Source organism: Bufo gargarizans, chromosome 6 (genome assembly GCF_014858855.1).
Source record: "Bufo gargarizans isolate SCDJY-AF-19 chromosome 6, ASM1485885v1, whole genome shotgun sequence".
Classification (NCBI taxonomy): Eukaryota; Metazoa; Chordata; class Amphibia; order Anura; family Bufonidae; genus Bufo; species Bufo gargarizans.
In genome coordinates, this window is record NC_058085.1 from 362,586,113 (window position 1) to 362,604,688 (window position 18,576).

General features: G+C 48.3%; 2 protein-coding genes across 2 annotated transcripts in view; both read left to right on the forward strand.

The window, feature by feature from the left end:
• The first annotated feature begins 5,569 nt into the window (after positions 1-5,569).
• On the forward strand, positions 5,570-12,790 carry LRRC23 (leucine rich repeat containing 23). Its single transcript, XM_044299325.1, has 8 exons — positions 5,570-5,613; positions 6,364-6,525; positions 6,731-6,843; positions 8,125-8,381; positions 8,783-8,913; positions 11,703-11,839; positions 11,924-12,143; positions 12,238-12,790. The coding sequence occupies exons 2-8, from the start codon at positions 6,364-6,366 to the stop codon at positions 12,250-12,252; spliced, it is 1,035 nt and encodes a 344-aa protein (XP_044155260.1). The 5' UTR covers positions 5,570-5,613; the 3' UTR covers positions 12,253-12,790.
• Positions 12,791-15,661: 2,871 nt separating this feature from the next.
• Positions 15,662-18,576, forward strand: part of ATN1 (atrophin 1) — a 46,111-nt gene continuing 43,196 nt past the window's right edge. Inside the window, exon 1 of the mRNA XM_044298957.1 lies at positions 15,662-15,700. The gene's annotated coding sequence lies outside the window, so the exon portion shown is untranslated. The remainder of the gene's footprint in view (positions 15,701-18,576) is intronic.

The following is an 18,576-nucleotide window of genomic DNA, read 5'->3' on the forward strand; positions in this document are numbered from 1 at the left end:
GCTGGGGCTTACCAGAGAAAAACAGAGGGAAAAACCAATAATCAAAGCGACACGCAGGGACACAAGTACTTAGAAAAACCCAGAACCAAAGTACTTAGAGTCAAACATACCGGATCAAAACCAAGAGAGAACAATGAAGCCAAATCAGAAAGCAGATCATAAAAAATACCAAACCAAGGTTATACATGAGCGGTCAAGTCCAGGTCCAAATATGTCAGGCAGAAGCAAGTCCAAAAACCAAGCTAGGGTCAAACCAGGAGATGCAGAAAAGCCAAATCAGAATCTTAACAAGGTTCCAAGTAGAGCTTCAACATGCAACAAGAAGAAATGGGATTGAGACAAAACATTTTTTGAGCACTCAATTTAGTAAAAACAACGAATAAACTGAAACAGGCTGTTTTTGAGATGATCAAAAATTTAGGACCACACCTCCAAAAAAAACACTAAACCCCCCCAAAACAGAAATTCAACTTCCAAACATAAACTCAGTAATGAGTAGCTCCGCAGTTATTATCAATTCCAAAATTCGTTTCATCATGCTTGATGCAAGTGTTTCCATGAGGTGAGTGGGAACATTTCTCCAAGTGGTGAAGACGGCCGCACGAAGGCCATCTACTGTCTGGAACTGTTGTCCATTTTTGTAAACTTCCCTTGCCATCCATCACCAAAGGTTCTCAATTGGATTTAGATCAGGGGAACACGCAGAATGGGCCAAAAGAGTGATGTTATTCTCCTGGAAGAAGTCCCTGGAAGAAGTCCTGCGGGCATTGTGTACTGTAGCGTTGTCCTGTTGAAAAACCCAGTCGTTACCACTAGGGCTGAAACGATTATTCGAATAACTCGATTAAATCGAGTCAAAAAATTCATCGATGCAGTTTCCCTGCATCGAGGAATCGTTTAAATCACGTGATCACGGAGCGGGAGTGAAATTAAGCGTCTCACTCACCGCTTCCGTGTCCTCCGGAGGCTAGAGAGGCAGGACTGAGCGGCCGGCACAGCGGAGGGAGGAGGAGGAGGGAGTCCCTCCCTCCCCACTGTGCGCGGCTGCCGATGAACACCAATGAGGACAGAGTAGGAGGAGGAGGGGAGGGACTGTGGCCACTGCACTACCAATGAATCTGCCGGCCATATCCCACAGGGTCCCCCTCCTCCTCCTCCCCCCCCCCCCATCATTGGTGGCAGTTTGCAGTTCCGATCGGAGCCCCAGCAGTGTAATGCTGGGGCTCCGATCGGTTACCATGGCAGCCAGGACGCTACTGAAGTCCTGGCTGTCATGGTATGTTAGTGAGCAGAGAGCAGCGCATTATACTCACGTGCGTTGTGGCCGCCGGTCGCTCCTTCTGTCTGTGCGGCGGATTGCTAATGCTTACAGCATTAGCAATGCGCCGCACAGACCTATGAGAAGGAGCGACCGCCGGCCACAGCGCACGTGAGTATAATGCGCTGCTCTCTGCTCACTAACATACCATGACAGCCAGGGCTTCAGTAGCGTGACTCCTGGCTGCCATGGTAACCGATCGGAGCCCCAGCATTACACTGCTGGGGCTCCGATCGGAACTGACACTGCCACCAATGATGGGGGGGAGGAGGGGGACCCTGTGGCCACTGCCACCAATGAGTAATACTGGGGGGGGAGGGGGGGTTGCGTTACCAGAGGGGGCAGGCAGATCAGAGGCTGGAGGGGGGAGGCAGATCAGAGGCTGGGCAGATCAGAGGCTGGAGGGGGGAGGCAGATCAGAGGCTGGAGGGGGGGAGGCAGATCAGAGGCTGGAGGGGGGAGGCAGATCAGAGGCTGGAGGGGGGAGGCAGATCAGAGGCTGGAGGGGGGGAGGCAGATCAGAGGCTGGAGGGGGGGAGGCAGATCAGAGGCTGGAGGGGGGGAGGCAGATCAGAGGCTGGAGGGGGGGAGGCAGATCAGAGGCTAAAGGGGGGAGGCAGATCAGAGGCTGGAGGGGGGGAGGCAGATCAGAGGCTGGAGGGGGGGAGGCAGATCAGAGGCTGGAGGGGGGAGGCAGATCAGAGGCTGGAGGGGGGGAGGCAGATCAGAGGCTGGAGGGGGGGAGGCAGATCAGAGGCTGGAGGGGGGGAGGCAGATCAGAGGCTGGAGGGGGGGAGGCAGATCAGAGGCTGGAGGGGAGGCAGATCAGAGGCTGGGGGGAGGCAGATCAGAGGCTGGAGGCAGATCAGAGGCTGGGGGGGAGGCAGATCAGAGGCTGGGGGGGAGGCAGATCAGAGGCTGGGGGGGGAGGCAGATCAGAGGCTGGGGGGGAGGCAGATGGAGAGAGAGTGGTTAATGGAGGCTGCAGGCACCACCTTGGTATGTATAAAGTTATTGGTTTAGAGAGGGGTTAATGAAGGCACCTCCAAGGTGCTTCCATTAACCCCTCCAAACCCAATGGGCATGTATAAAGTTATTGGTTTGGAGGGGTTAATGGAAGCACCTTGGCATTAGGCATGTATAAAGTTATTGGTTTGAAGAGGTTAATGGAAGCACCTTGGAGGCGCCTTCATTAACCCCTCTCTAAACCAATAACTTTATACATACCTAATTACGTACGTTATTTTAAGTAGCTTTTTCTTATTAGATTACTCGATGAATCGAGAAATATAATCGATAGAATACTCGATTACAAAAATATTCGTTTACTGCAGCCCTAGTTACCACACAGACAAGGGCCCTCAGTCATGAGGAATGCTCTCTGCAACATTTGGACATAGCCAGCGGCCGTTTGACACCCCTGCACTTCCTGAAGCTCCATTGTTCCACTAAAGGAAAAAGCACCCCAGACCATTATGGCACCCCCTCCACTGTGGCGCGTAGAAAACATCTGAGGTGGGATCTGCTTGTCATGCCCGTAACGGAAACCATCAAGGTTGCATTTTTTCTCATCAGAGAATAAAACTTTCTTCCACCTTTGAATGTCCCATGTTTGGTGCTCTCTTGCAAAGTCCAAAAGAGCAGTTCTGTGGCGTTCAAGGAGACGAGGTCTTTGAAGACGTTTTTTTGTTTTTGAAGCCCTTCAGTCTCAGATGCCGTCTGATGGTTATGGGGCTGCAGTCAGCACCAGTAAGGGCCTTAATTTGGGTCGAGGATCGTCCAGTGTCTTGACAGACAGCCAATTGGATCCTCCGGCTCAGTGCTGATGAATTTTTTTTGGGTCTTCTACTTGACTTTTTTGTTCCATAACCCTCAGGATCATTTAAGAAATTCCAAATGACTGTCTTACTGCGTCCCACCTCAGCAGCGATGGCGCGCTGTGAGAGACCCTGCTTATACAGTTCAACAACCCGGTCACGTTCAAAAAGGGAGAGTTTTTTTGCCTTTGTGACTACCTGACAGAAAATGACAATGAATCCACATCTTTGTACAGATATGGCCATTTAAATGCATGTGGTCCTAAAATTTGGATCAGCTGAAAAACAGCCTGTTTCAGTTTAATCGTTATTTTCAATTAATTGAATGCTCAAAAAATGTTTTGTCTCACTCTCATTTCTTCTTGTTGCATGTTTAAGCTCTACTTGGAACCTTGTTAAGATCCAAGAATGTAAAATATGATTTTTTGCCATTTTTCAAGTGGTCTTAAACTTTTGATCAGGACTGTATTCATGGAAAACCACTTTTATACTACTTTTTACACAACTGTCGCATCCGATTTGGAGAAGACCTTTTTCAGTTCCAGCATGAGACAGCCCCAGTGCACAAAGCTGAATAATGACATGGGGGTAACGAGCTTAGTTTGGGGGAACTGGGGTGGCAGAAGAGTACCTGCACTACAACCCCATCCAACATCTTCAGGAGAAACCAGGACACCGACTGTGAGCCAGAGCTTCTCGTCCAACTTCAGTGCCCATCGCACTAATGGATCACCCAAGAGGGCAGCCCAGTGCATACTGTAGTAACTTCATCCTGCCCCCAATATTTGCACTTTCGGGGCCAGTCGCTGTTGTCTTTCTGGTATCAGCCATTTCCACTTATTAAATCTGGTAAAACCTAATACGACTCTTTTGGAGACCACGTTCGCTTTTCACATCACGTGTAAAAAAAGTCACAAATTTTACAATTCACTTACGTTTTAGGCTACTTTCACACTGGCGTTTTAGCTTTCCGTTTGTGAGATCCGTTCAGGGCTCTCACAAGCGGTCCAAAATGGATCGGTTTTGCCCTAATGCATTCTGAATGGATAAGGATCCGCTCAGAATGCATCAGTTTGCCTCCGTTCAGTCACAATTCCGCTCTGGAGGCGCTGCCTGCAGCGTTTTGCTGTCTACCTGACGAAGCGGAGCCAAACGGATCCGTTCTGACACACAATGTAAGTCAATGGGGATGGATCAGTTTTCTCTGACACAATAAAAAACTGATCTGTCCCCCTTTGACTTTCAATGGTGTTCAAGACGTCATGGCTATATAATACAACCGGATCCGTTCATGACGGATGCATGCGGTTGTATTATTGTAATGGAAGCGTTTTTGCAGATCCATGACGGATCCGCAAAAAACACGAGTGTGAAAGTAGCCTAAGGGTACTTTCACACTAGCGTTATACTTTTCCGGCATAGAGTTCCGTCAAAAGGGCTCTATGCTGGAAAAGAACTCATCGGGCATATCCCAATGCATTCTGAATGGATAGAAATCTGTTCAGTTTGCATCAGTATGCCTTCCGTTCAGTCACTATCAGGCGTTTTAGCCGGACATAATACCGCAGCATGCTGCGGTATTATGTCCGTCCAAAATGCCTGATCAGTCGCGGGTATGCCAGATCCGGCATTTATTCCCATTGACTTCAATTAGTGCCAGATCTGGCATTGCAAAACAACTGAAGGACGGATGCGCAGACCGGGAAAACTGTGAAAAAGACTGCAAGACGGATCCGTTCTTGCAATGCATTTGTAGACAGATCCGTAGCGTTAGTGTGATCCGGCAGGCAGTTCCGTTGGCGGAGCTGCCTGCCGGATCCGCCGATCAGTGTGACAACTGACAGAATTTGTAGACGGATCCGGCAGGCAGCTCCGAACTACGGAACTGCCTGCCGGATCACACTAACGCTAGTGTGAAAGTACTCTTACAATGAAAATCCTGCCATAAATGGTATAATAAACGCTGTCAGTTGTGCTCCAATTCACTGCCATTTCCATTAATACCAGTGTCTGAAAACGTGGGCAGATTTTCAGATCCGAGAGCAGCTCGTCTCCATTACTTTTTTTATATTTTCTGCGCCTTTTGTACATTGAAAAATATAGGAAATCATCGATCTGACTTGTAAGATATGAAAGATACCAGGGTCAACAATAAATGCCTTCCAATATCCTATGTTATACATACTAAGTATATCCATACTATAAGATAACACTAACATGTATGTAAGTGTTGGGTATGGACAGGTTCCCCTGAACAGCGCGTCCTATATCTACTTCAGACGCCGCTGAGGTAAAACAAAATGGCCGCCGCCGTCCCTGACTGTCTAAAAGCAGACCGTGGGCGGAGCCTGCGCGTCAGCTGACCATTGCGAGTCGCCATGGAGCCCGGCTCATACACTTCCGGCAGTTCCTATAGCAACCTGTAACGCTTTTTCTGGTTTCCGGTCTAGTGTATTTCGCCTGAAACCGGGTAGAGAGGTGAGTGACGGCTTCATCCTGCGGACCGGCGCTCAGCATGGCCGCTGTGTGCTAGGCACCACATGTACTTCTGTCCCAGCGTCACATACTGTATGGGCTCCATATGGTGGTCTGACCTAATACCCCACCCATGTCTCTGATATAGGTAACATAGCTCTCCGCTCTAATGGGATTTGGCAGGATTAGTGTTATGGCTTACTGTAAAAAAAAAATAAAAAAAAATGGCGCAGTGCGCTATCCCCACTGGTGTTGTCCCGTTTTCCTTTTTTATCCCCTCTTGGACCTTCACTCAATAGCAGACCCCAGTATGTGTAACTTTACTAAAAAATACTTGAGCACCCCTGCTCTAGGGAATTCTGTAGGTTTGGAAACTTGGAAATGTTTTTTCCAGATCAGATATATACAGAAGTCCATTAGTCCGGCATCTGATGGTTCAGATGTGACAACAGTAGATTCTGATGTTTGATTAGTAGGATGTAATCGGGCTAATCAGCTTCTTGTGGTGCGTCTGCAGCTCGTCTCATCTACTGGCGCTCCAAAAGGGATGCTGCTGAGCGGAGGGGCACACTGTAACCATGGTGTCTACCTTAACCCTTGCATATCAACCTAAGGTCAGAGCCAATGGAGATGAGGCGCTGTGGCCCCACTGCCTAGAATGCACTTGCCCATATATAACATCCAGTAGTTTGGAATTTCTTATAATCTGGCATCCCACTGGTCACATGGCTCATTGAGATTTATATTTTGCAGATGTCTGACACTGAAGACGACGTTCTGGACGAGGAGCAGGAAGGTGAAGAACCTCTAGAAGAGGCAAATGAAGATGGAGAAGCAGGAGATGAAGAGGGAGAAGATAAGGCAGAGGAGAAGGAGGAAGAAGAGGGAGAAGAAGAGGAGCCTAAGAAAGAAGAGGTGAGAACCTGCTCCGGAGAGGTGGGAATCGGCAGACACAGGAGCAAGAAATCGAATCGGAGTGTCCAAAACTGTATTTTGTACATTCTATCTGTTTCTGGGAAAGCTGGGTGCAACCACTATGGAGCCTTTACAGCTTTTCCAGGCTCCTGAATGGCAGATTGTTGAGCACTGATTCAGCCTTTTTCTGTTCTTTGTGTTTCAGCCGCCTCCTCATGTGCCGCTGACTGAGGAGCTGCTCAGGGAAGGACTGTCGCTGCTGTGTAAGACTGGGAATGGTCTCGCTCATGCCTACGTCAAATTAGAAGTTAAAGACAAGTACGTTCAGTCATCTGTGCTGCAGGTTATGAGTTATCAATCTCTGTTCATGTCAACTGTTCTTCAGACCACAGCCACTGCAATTACCCCCCTATGTAAGACTTAATACAGATATAACCCACATAAAAATCTCAGTAACTTTATTATTACATACTGATCATGAGATAAATCCCATGTTATACTTTAGAGCTGCGCTCATTATTCCACTGGTGGAGTCACTGTGTACATACATTACTTATCCTGAGTTACATCCCGTATTATACTCCAGAGCTGCACTCACTATTCTGCCGGTGCAGTCACTGTGTACATACATTACTTATCCTGAGTTACATCCTGTATTATACTCCAGAGCTGCACTCACTATTCTGCTGGTGCAGTCACTGTGTACATACATTACTTATCCTGTACTGATCCTGGGTTACATCCTGTATTATCCTCCAGAGCTGCACTCACTATTCTGCTGGTGCAGTCACTGTGTAAATACATTACTTATCCTGTACTGATCCTGAGTTACACCCTGTATTATACTCCAGAGCTGCACTCACTATTCTGCTGGTGGAGTCACTGTGTACATACATTACTTATCCTGTACTGATCCGCAGTTACATCCTGTATTATACTCCAGAGCTGCACTCACTATTCTGCTGGTGCAGTCACTGTGTAAATACATTACATTACTTATCCTGTACTGATCCTGAGTTACATCCTGTATTATACTCCAGAGCTGCACTCACTATTCTGCCGGTGCAGTCACTGTGTACATACATTACTTATCCTGTACTGATCCGCAGTTACATCCTGTATTATACTCCAGAGCTGCACTCACTATTCTGCCGGTGCAGTCACTGTGTATATGCATTACTAATTCTGTACTGATCCTGAGTTACATCCTGCATTATACTCCAGAGCTGCACTCACTATTCTGCTGGTGGAGTCACTGTGTACATACATTACTTATCCTGTACTGATCCTGAGTTACATCCTGTATTATACTCCAGAGCTGCACTCACTATTCTGCTAGTGGAGTATAATACAGGATGTAACTCAGGATCAGTACAGGATAAGTAATGTAATGTATGTAGACAGTGATTGCACCAGCAGAATAGCGAGTGCAGCTCTGGAGTATAATACAGGATGTAACTCAGGATCAGTACAGGATAAGTAATGTAATGTACACAGTGACTAAACTTTTATTTAGATGAAATTAATAGTGTATGAGTTGACCTATGTATCATACATGTAAGTACTTTGTGAAGTAGCCATGTTGTACTTCTCCTGCAGGGAGCTCACAGACATCTCAATCCTGGAGTCTTTCATACACCTCCGCTATGTGGATTTGTCCCAGAATTCCCTTCGAGATCTGTCTGCGCTGGGACCCCTCACTCACCTGCTGAGTCTGCATGTAGACCAGAACCAGCTGGTCAGTGTCGGTGGACTGGGGGAGCTGCCTTACCTACAACAAGCAAGCCTGGCCCAGAACCGTCTGCAGAACCTGCAGGGAGTGGCACACCCGAGACTGGAGACTCTCAATCTCATAGGTCGGTGCTGATCATCAGATCACAAAAAATGACCTCTATGACAAAAAAAAAAATTCACAGTCAGCCTGATCTGTAGAGCTGTTTCTTATTTCTGGGAAAGCTGGGTGACAGTTAGTATGGCGGCTATCACATCTTCTGTTCGGCTATAACCCAGCTTTCCTGCCATCTTGAATGGCGGATCTGCTTTGTGTTCCAGTGATTCCTCTTTTGCATTAGTATCAATGCACAACTAGACAGATGTTCCATTCAGGGGTCCGGGGAGGCTGCATGACAACCCCCATGGGAGGTAAATAGCAGTCATATCATGGTCACCCAGCTATCCCAGAAGCAGAGGGTGGGATTAGGGGGGGCGAGTTTGTCCTGTGCTTCATGTTTTTGTGTATCCTCTGTCTGGGTTGTAGGTAATGAGCTCCGTACCTTGGAAAGTTTGGAGTGCTCCAAGCTGCATAGCCTGCACACACTGGAGCTACGAGGGAACAAACTGCCGAGCACGGCCGGCCTCTACCTGCCCAACCTGCGGCAGCTTTATCTGGTGAGTGGCAGGTTTTACTGGGTTCGGTCCTCCTGGTGCTGTGTTGTCAGCCAGCATTTATACATGCGCTTTACAGCAGCCACATGACCATGGGCACCAAAAAGGAGATGTTCATTGACTTCTACGGGAGAGTGTTGTGGGCATGCTCTGCCACCTGTACACAGGCAATGGTGCAGGGAGGGGGAGGCGGTGAGCTGCAACCATCACCTATTTTGAATGGTGGATCCTGTGTTGTCTATATATAGGTGTTATTTGTCATTGTAACCCCGACTGTGATGATAACGAGATAACTGCTGAGAAGAGATCTACAGAACACGGTAGCATATTGTCATGTACTCCCACGGTGAGCCCCCTTCCCCGTGGGCCAATCAGGCTTTGCACCCGTGTCCCTTACTTCTTTACAGCGGGATATTTAAACGAGCGACATCTGTAATTGGTCCTCCTGCCTCACAAGTGTGTTCTCAACTACTTCTTTGATTCTTGGATCTCTGACTTTTTGGACTATCTCTGACCAGTGATGGCCAGTTCGCAGTGTTCGCCCGCAAACGCGCACGGGCTGCCGTCTTGACTCGCAAGTCCGGCGATGCACAGGTAAGCCCTTCCCTCTGGAGGGAGCCGGTCTAAAATCAAATGCGGTCACCGGGAGCAGGCAGCTTCGAGAACAGCCGCCGGGGGCCTTCACTGGGCTGTTCTCGGAACTGCCCGCTCCCGGTGACCGCATATGTTTCAGACCGGCTCCCGGCACAGGTACGAGCTTACCTGTGCATAGCCGAACATGTAAGTCAAGATGATAGCCCGCATATGTTCGCGGGCGAACACTGCGAACTGTCTCTGACCAATCCTGACTGCCGATTTTACCACTGACATAAGCTTGTTCTGCCATTATAGATAATCACCAAAACGGTTTAAAATATACATTTGTCATAGAAAACTTGCTTTAAAAACGAAGCCATTTTTTGATGATACATTCCATTTACGCAGGTCCGCAGCTGGGGTAACTGACTGGTTTATTTTTCTGCACTGGTAATGTAGCACCCATTAAAACCAGTGGGCATCTCTGTATGTTGCCTGCCAGTTCTTCGGCAGTCACTAGTTGCGGCAGCTCGGTGGCCCCTCTGTTGCCTCTATACGCTGTAATGGGTCTATTGAACTGAACTGCACCTTTATCATCACTTGCCAGGATGCAAAGTTATGTCATGTTGCAAACGGGTCAGTCATCATTTTAGGATAGTGGGTGCAACCATATAAATCAGGGATGCTCAACCTGCGGCCCTCCAACTGTTGTAAAACTACAACTCCCACGATGCCCTTCTGTAGGATGATAGCTGTAGGCTGTCAGAGAATGACGGGAGTTGTAGTTTTGCAAAAGCTGGAGGACCGCACATTGAGCATGCCTTATATAAATCATCCCCCTTCACTTTCTTTTCATCTCTGGATTCCCTGAGCCGCAACGCCAGAATTTTTCCTTCCTAAAGGTAATATATCTTTAAAAATGATCTATTATTATTATTACGTTTCTTTTAGGGTTTTTTCCCTATTTGCCGTAAAATACATTGTGAATTCTTAGGCCTCTTTCACACGGGCAAGAATTCCGTGCGGGTGCAATGCGTGAGGTGAACGCATTGCACCCGCACTGAATCCGGACCCATTTACTCCAATAGGGCTATGCACATGAGCGGTGATTTTCACGCATCACTTGTGCGTTGCGTGAAAATCGCAGCATGCTCTATTTTGTGCGTTTTTCACGCAACGCAGGCCCCATAGAAGTGAATGGGGCTGCATGAAAATTGAAAGCGTCCGCAAGCAAGTGCGGATGCGGTGTGATTTTCACGCATAGAAGACGATCGGGATGGGGACCCGATCTTTATTATTTTCCCTTATAACATGGTAATGGAAAATAATAGCATTCTTAATACAGAATGCTTAGTAAAATAGTTATGGAGGGGTTAAAAAAATAATAATAAACTCTCCTTAATCCACTTGAACGCTCAGCCTGGCATGTCTTCTTTCTTTTTTGATGAAAAGGACCTGTGGTGACGTCACTGCACTCATCACATGGTCAATCACATGGTCCATCACCATGGTGATGGACCATGTGATGAGCGCAGTGACGTCATCAAAGGTCCTTTAGCCAGGTCCTGAAGAAAGTAGAAGTAAGAGGAGATCCGCTACGCGATCAAGTGGTTTATTATTTTTAACCCCTCAATGGACATTTTACTAAGCATTCTGTATTAAGAACCATGTTATAAGGGAAAATAATAAAATCTACACAACACCGATCCCCGAACTTCTGTGAAGAAGTTCGGGTCTGGGTACCAAACATGCAGATTTTTCTCACGCGCGTGCAAAACGCATTAAAACGCTTTGCACTCGGGCTGAAAAATCGCACATTTTCCCGCAACGCCCGTATGAAACCAGCCTTACAGTTTTTACACTGGTCCCTCACAAATAACTGACAATTCCTGCCACTATTCAGCATGTGCTGTGTACACAGGAGGCAGGGTCAGGAGTCATCTCATTATCATCACCAGCAAGATTGCAATGACAGGTAACACCTCTACTATAAAACTGAAGGGAAGTAACACAGGATCCACCGTTGACAACATTGATGGACACAGCTCACCTCCTCCCTGCAGACGTCACTGAGCATGCCTACACTACTGTACCATATTAGTCACTAGGTCATATACCTCGTACGGTATGATCTGCTGATTAGACTGGTACATATGTTGCATTATCACTGGTAACTGATTGATCAGGATTTTTGTATCTTGCTGTAAATCCTCCAGGCCCAGAATAACATGATGACATTGGAAGGACTAGAGAACCTGGTTCATCTCACCAGCCTTCACCTAAGGGATAACCAGTTGGAGACTCTGAATGGGTTCTCAGGAAACATGCGGGCCCTGCAGTACCTCAATCTCAGGTTCGTATGACCTAGTAGATAGTCTCTCACCCAAAGGTCCTGGTATTCCCTCAGCTCCCTTCACCCCTGTATACCCCTGTGTAGAGGTAACCTCCTATCCAGACTGCAGGAGGTGGAGAAGCTCAAGGTCCTGCCCATGCTGCGGGCGCTGGTTTTACGGGAGAACCCCTGCGAGGAGGAGGACGGTTACCGCCTGGAGACCCTGATTGCTCTGCCTCATCTGGAGAGACTCGATAAGGATTTTTTTGAGGAGGAAGAAAGAACCGAGGCTGCGGAGACACAAAGGTCGAGAATGGAGGACGGGGTAAGTACAAAGCAGATGACAGAGGTTCACACGTTGTGTATGAGGTCGAAGGATTCGAGGTTTGGTCACACAACAATCTTCTGCTCTCTTTCAGATCACTGAGTCCTAGAACAATCCCAAAGTTCATGTACTCGCCAAAGAAAAACGTCCTCCACTGGTACAGCGGGAGGAACTGTAAAAACTGTCATCACAGTGAACAATGCCTAACACCGAGTAATACTCTGCACACGTAAATTGGGGGAGGGAGGGGGGCGACAGCCTTGGGAAATACTCTGCAGGTCCTGGACCAGGAGTTCTCTATTGCAGTACTCTGCCATACGGGAGCCTATCCTGTAATATTCTGTTAGTGCCATCTGTAGTCACCATCTTAGAATATTCTGCAGGTGTCAAAAAGGAAGGTAACCATCTTAAAATACCCTACTAGTGTAAGAAGGTAGGTTGTGCCATTCTAAAATACCCCATAAGTGATACGGGTTGGTTGGTGTGAACCATCTGCTGGTATTAGAAGGAGGGAGAAGTATTCATTAACAGTATGCAGGTGCCATAGCAGAGAGCATACCCTGCCACGGTGTTCTGCAGGTGCCATAGGGGAAAGCCTAGCCTGTAATACTCTGCAGGTTCCAGGGCTTCAGTGCTCAGTTTTTGGAAATCACTGCAAATAGTAAATGGAGATCTGTTTCTATCACCTGTGTTAAGGCTTGCTTTTATTCATCAATGTTTCTTTGGTTCAGACTGCAGAGATGCTCAACCTGCGGCCGTCCAGCTGTTGTAAAACTACAACTCCCACCATGCCCTTCTGTAGGATGATAGCTGCAGGCTGTCAGGGAATGATGGGAGTCGTAGTTTTGCAACAGCTGGAGGGCCGCAGGTTGAGCATGCCTGGTTCAGAGCATAAGGCCCCTTTCACACGAGCGTGGCGGATTGGCTCCGGATGCGTTCAGTGAGACTCGCACCATTTTGCAAGCAAGTTCAGTCAGTTTTGTCTGCGATTGCGTTCAGGTTTTTTCCCCGCGGGTGCAATGCGTTTTGATGCGTTTTTTCGCGTGCTTGATAAAAAAAATGTAGGTTTACAAACAACATCTCTTAGCAAACGTCAGTGAAAAACGCATCGCACCCGCACTTGCTTCACTGAAGCCCCATTCACTTCTATGGGGCCAGGGCTGCGTGAAAAAACGCAGAATATGGCTACATGCACACGACCGTATGTGTTTTGCGGTCCGCAAATTGTGGATCCGCAAAAAAAAATAAAAAATGATGACATCCGTATGTCATCTTTTTTCTTTTTTTTTGCAGATCTATTGCCTTAAACGGACAAGAATAGGACATGTTCTTTTTTTTTTTTTTTTTTGCGGAGCTACGGAACGGACATACGGTTGCGGATAGCACGCGGTGTGCTGTCCACATTTTTGGCAGACCCATTGAAATTAATGGGTCCGCATCCTATCCGCAAGAAAACGGAACAGACACAGTTATAAAATATGTTCGTGTGCTTGAGGCCTATAGAACACGGATGCAACGCAGAACTGATGAGTGAAAAACATCGCTCGTGTACACAGCCCCATTGAAATGAATGGGTCAGGATGCAGTGCGGGTGCTATGCGTTCACGTCACGCATTACACCCGCGTGGAAAACTTGCTCGTGTGAAAGGGGCCTAAGGGCTCTCCTGCTCCCTGCCTGCTAGTATACGTCTATACAGCTGACAGGTAACGCTCCAGCAGTGTATAGCTGGAGATCATTTTTTACTTGCAGGTCAATTTCAGAAGATTTGGCAAATCTCATTCCCTTTGCTGGTACTGTATTATGCTGTGGTTTTTCCGTATAAACATCCATGTGGAAAAACCGTACGTAATCCGCAGCGTGTGCTGGTAGCCTAGCCTTCCTCCTATCCCCCCCTATGATTACCAGTCTCCAAAAACCAGCGTCAGCATTTGCTGCTCATCCTCAGCCAATGTGTGTTCTACAGGTCTTATCTGCATTTTTCCCTGCACCACTTGTAGTTTAATATCGCCACCTGCTGTATGACAGAGAATACTGCACGTCCTCTCTGTATGCACCACAGCTTGAGAATCAAGGACCTACAGGGGCAGGGGGCAGTTTATTACATTATGGAGATCCCACAGATTCTACTAAGGCTACTTTCACACTGGTGTTTTGGCTTTCCGTTTGTGAGATTTGTTCAGGGCTCTCACAAGAGGTCCAAAACGGATCAGTTTGGCACTAATGCATTCTGAATGGAAAAGGATCTGCTCAGAATGCATCAGTTTGCCTCCGTTCTGTCTCCATTCCGCTTTGGTGTCTGTCTGGCGAAACTGAGTCAAACGGATCCGTTCTGGCACACAATGCCGTGTTTGCGTGGGTTTCCTCCGGGTTCTCCGGTTTCCACCCACACTCCAAAGACTTACTGATAGGGACCTTAGATTGTGAGCCCCACTGGGGACAGTTGGATGCTAAAGTCTTTAAAGCGCTGCGGAATATAGTAGCGCAATATAAGTGCATAAAATAAATAAATAAATGGGGACGGATCCGTTTTCTATGACACAATAATAGAAAAGGGATCCGTCCTCCATTGACTTTTAATGGTGTTCAAGACGGATCCGTCTTGGCTATGTTAAAGATAATACAAACTGATCCGTTCTAAACTGATGCAGACGTTTGTATTATCTGAACGGATCCGCACCAAACGCGAGTGTAAAAGTAGCCTAAGTGCTATACTGAGTATTTAATCATAATGACAGGCAATGTACTTCCATCAGGTGCCATGAATGTGGTGCCCCCCCCCCCGAGTGAGGACTCTTCTAGCAGCTGATCGGCGGGGCCGCTGGGAATCTAATATTAATGACCTATCTTTTAGAAATCCAGGAAAATCCCTTTAAAAGGCCCCGTCCTAATGACCGGTTCACTGCCTAGACTGATTTGCTCTTGCTGCCCTGCATGAACATACATTGCCGTTCCATAATGGTTTTCAGACCCTGAAGGTAAAAATAATAATCCCATTCATTGACAGCAAGCAGAGATCTTGAAACTGCTGAGGCACAGTTTTAATAAACTCCCTTTAAATGCATCAATGCCGTGTACAGCATGTCCCCTTTAATACGGATGGAGCTGGCGCCCCCATGTAACAGGATTCCTCGCTGGCTTCCTTCCAGAAGGGAATGCTTTGTCGTCCACCATATAATAAAAGCCTGAGGATAAGATCCAACTAATGGAGAAGATGCAGGGAGTGGATGTGACAGGAGAATAGGAGGCCATCCCCGACATTTCTATCAGTGTCTTACAGTAGCGGGGGAGGGGTGCAGCAGCGGGGGGCACATGGGATACAGAATACCTCTGATCCACGTGCCGCACTGTGAAGAAGTCGGCAGGAGCGCGGGGGGGGGGGGGGGGGGGCGGGCAGACTGCCAGGGGCCTAGTCAGGGTGACACTATTTAAATGTACTGACAGTGTGTTAAAAAATATATGCATCATAGGAACAGTGTGTGCATGTGCTGGGAGGATCGGGGGCGGCCGACAGAGCGTCGGGGGCGAGGTGCCCCCTGCACGTCAGAAGAGCTGGGCTGTAAGTATGGCATCTGTAATGCCCACCTGTATTATAAGTCATCTCTTTTTTACACCGAGTGTCAGAGAGGATTCAAAAAAGAACAGCGCCAGTCAGTAATCCCCTGCAATCCCTGACAACAGGCAGTACCTCCATAACACTAGCAACCATAGTCGATGTCGCTGTAGCATTGCCAGCCATAGATGTCCCCCCCATAACATTGCCAGCCACGCTATTGCCTCCAAAACATTAGCAACCACAGTCAGCGCCTCTATAACATTACCAGACATAGTTGGTCCCCCTATAACATTGCCAGATACCCTCCTTACCTCCATAACCTTAACAATTGTAGTTGGTGCCTCCATAAGTTTGCCAGCCACAGTCAGTACCTCCATAACATTAGTAACAGAGTCAGTACCTCCATAACATTAGTAACCGTACTCAGTACCCCCATAACATTAGTAACCGTACTCAGTGCCTTCATAACATTAGTAACCATACTCAGTGCCTTCATAACATTAGTAACCATACTCAGTGCCTTCATAACATTAGTAACCATACTCAGTGCCTTCATAACATTAGTAACCGTACTCAGTGCCTCCATAACATTGCGAGATACACTCAATACGTCCATAACCTTAGCTATTGTAGTTGGTGACGCCATAACATTGCCAGCCACAGTCAGTACCTCCATAACATTAGTAACCATAGTCAGTGCCTCTATAACATTGCCAGATACCCTCCTTACCTCCATAACCTTAGCAATTGTCGTTGGTGCCTCCATAACATTGCCAGCCAGAGTTAGTACCTCAATAACATTAGTAACTGAGTAATTGCCTCCATAACATTGTCAGTACCTCCATAACATTAGTAACCATACTCAGTGCCTCCATAACATTGCGAGATAAACTCAATACCTCCATTACCTTAGCTATTGTAGTTGGTGCCTCCATAACTTTGCCAGCCACGGTCAGTACCTCCATAACATTAGTAACCATAGTCAGTGCCTCTATAACATTACCAGATACCCTCCATAACCTTAGCAATTGTAGTTGGTGCCTCCATAACATTAGCAACCAGAGTCCATGTCTATGTAAAACTGCCAGTCATAGTTATTCCCCTGTAACATTGCCAGCCACAGTCAGTACCTCCATTAGATTAGCATCCAGTCGATACCTCCATAAACACTGACAGCCATAGTCAATGCTAATGTAAAATTGCCAGTCATAGTTATTCCCCTTCCCCAGAACATTAAGAAACAGCTTGTGCCTCCATTACAGCAATAGCGGTAACACTGCCGCCAGTCGGTGGCTGCAGAACATTAGCCGCCATAGTCGATTCCTCTGTAAAAGTGCCAGCCATAATTATTCCCCCTGTAAGTGCTCATGCACATGAATGTGTGCGCCTCATATCACAGATGCAGTCCAATTTACTTGAATGGGTTCGCAATCTGCAAGGCACGGAGCGGAGGCACGGAGCACTATGGAGGACTTCTGTGGGATTTCGGTCCGTGCTTCCACACCCCCAAAAAATAGAACATGTTCTATTTTTTTTGCGGTGCGGACTGAATCTTGCGGATCGTGGACCCATTCAAGTGAATGGGTCTGTATCCGCAGACGGCGGGCACACGGCTGGTGTCTGTGCAATAGCAGTCTGCAGCACTGGCACAGGGTGCACAGGTGTGCATGAGCCCTTACACTGATAGCAACATTCATTAGCCATAGTCAGCGCCATCTTAACATACTTCTATACATGTGCCAGTCAGAGCGAGACCACTATATAATGCCAGTGACATATAGTGCCAGCCAGAGACCCCATGCAGTGTCAGCCAGAGACCCCATGCAGTGCCAGCCAGAGACCCCATGCAGTGCCAGCCAGAGACCCCATGCAGTGCCAGCCAGAGACCCCATGCAGTGCCAGCCAGAGACCCCATGCAGTGCCAGCCAGAGACCCCATGCAGTGCCAGCCAGAGACCCCATACAGTGCCAGCCAGAGACCCCATACAGTGCCAGCCAGAGACCCCATACAGTGCCAGCCAGAGACCCCATACAGTGCCAGCCAGAGACCCCATGCAGTGTCAGCCAGAGACCCCATGCAGTGTCAGCCAGAGACCCCATGCAGTGTCAGCCAGAGACCCCATGCAGTGCCAGCCAGAGACCCCATGCAGTGCCAGCCAGAGACCCCATGCAGTGCCAGCCAGAGACCCCATGCAGTGCCAGCCAGAGACCCCATACAGTGCCAGCCAGAGACCCCATACAGTGCCAGCCAGAGACCCCATACAGTGCCAGCCAGAGACCCCATACAGTGCCAGCCAGAGACCCCATACAGTGCCAGCCAGAGAACCTAAATACAGTGCCAGCCAGAGAACCTAAATACAGTGCCAGCCAGAGACCCCATACAGTGCCAGCCAGAGACCCCATACAGTGCCAGCCAGAGACCCCATACAGTGCCAGCCAGAGACCCCATGCAGTGCCAGCCAGAGACCCCATGCAGTGCCAGCCAGAGACCCCATGCAGTGCCAGCCAGAGACCCCATGCAGTGCCAGCCAGAGACCCCATGCAGTGTCAGCCAGAGACCCCATGCAGTGTCAGCCAGAGACCCCATGCAGTGTCAGCCAGAGACCCCATGCAGTGTCAGCCAGAGACCCCATGCAGTGTCAGCCAGAGACCCCATGCAGTGTCAGCCAGAGACCCCATGCAGTGTCAGCCAGAGACCCCATGCAGTGTCAGCCAGAGACCCCATGCAGTGCCAGCCAGAGACCCCATGCAGTGCCAGCCAGAGACCCCATACAGTGCCAGCCAGAGACCCCATACAGTGCCAGCCAGAGACCCCATACAGTGCCAGCCAGAGACCCCATACAGTGCCAGCCAGAGACCCCATACAGTGCCAGCCAGAGA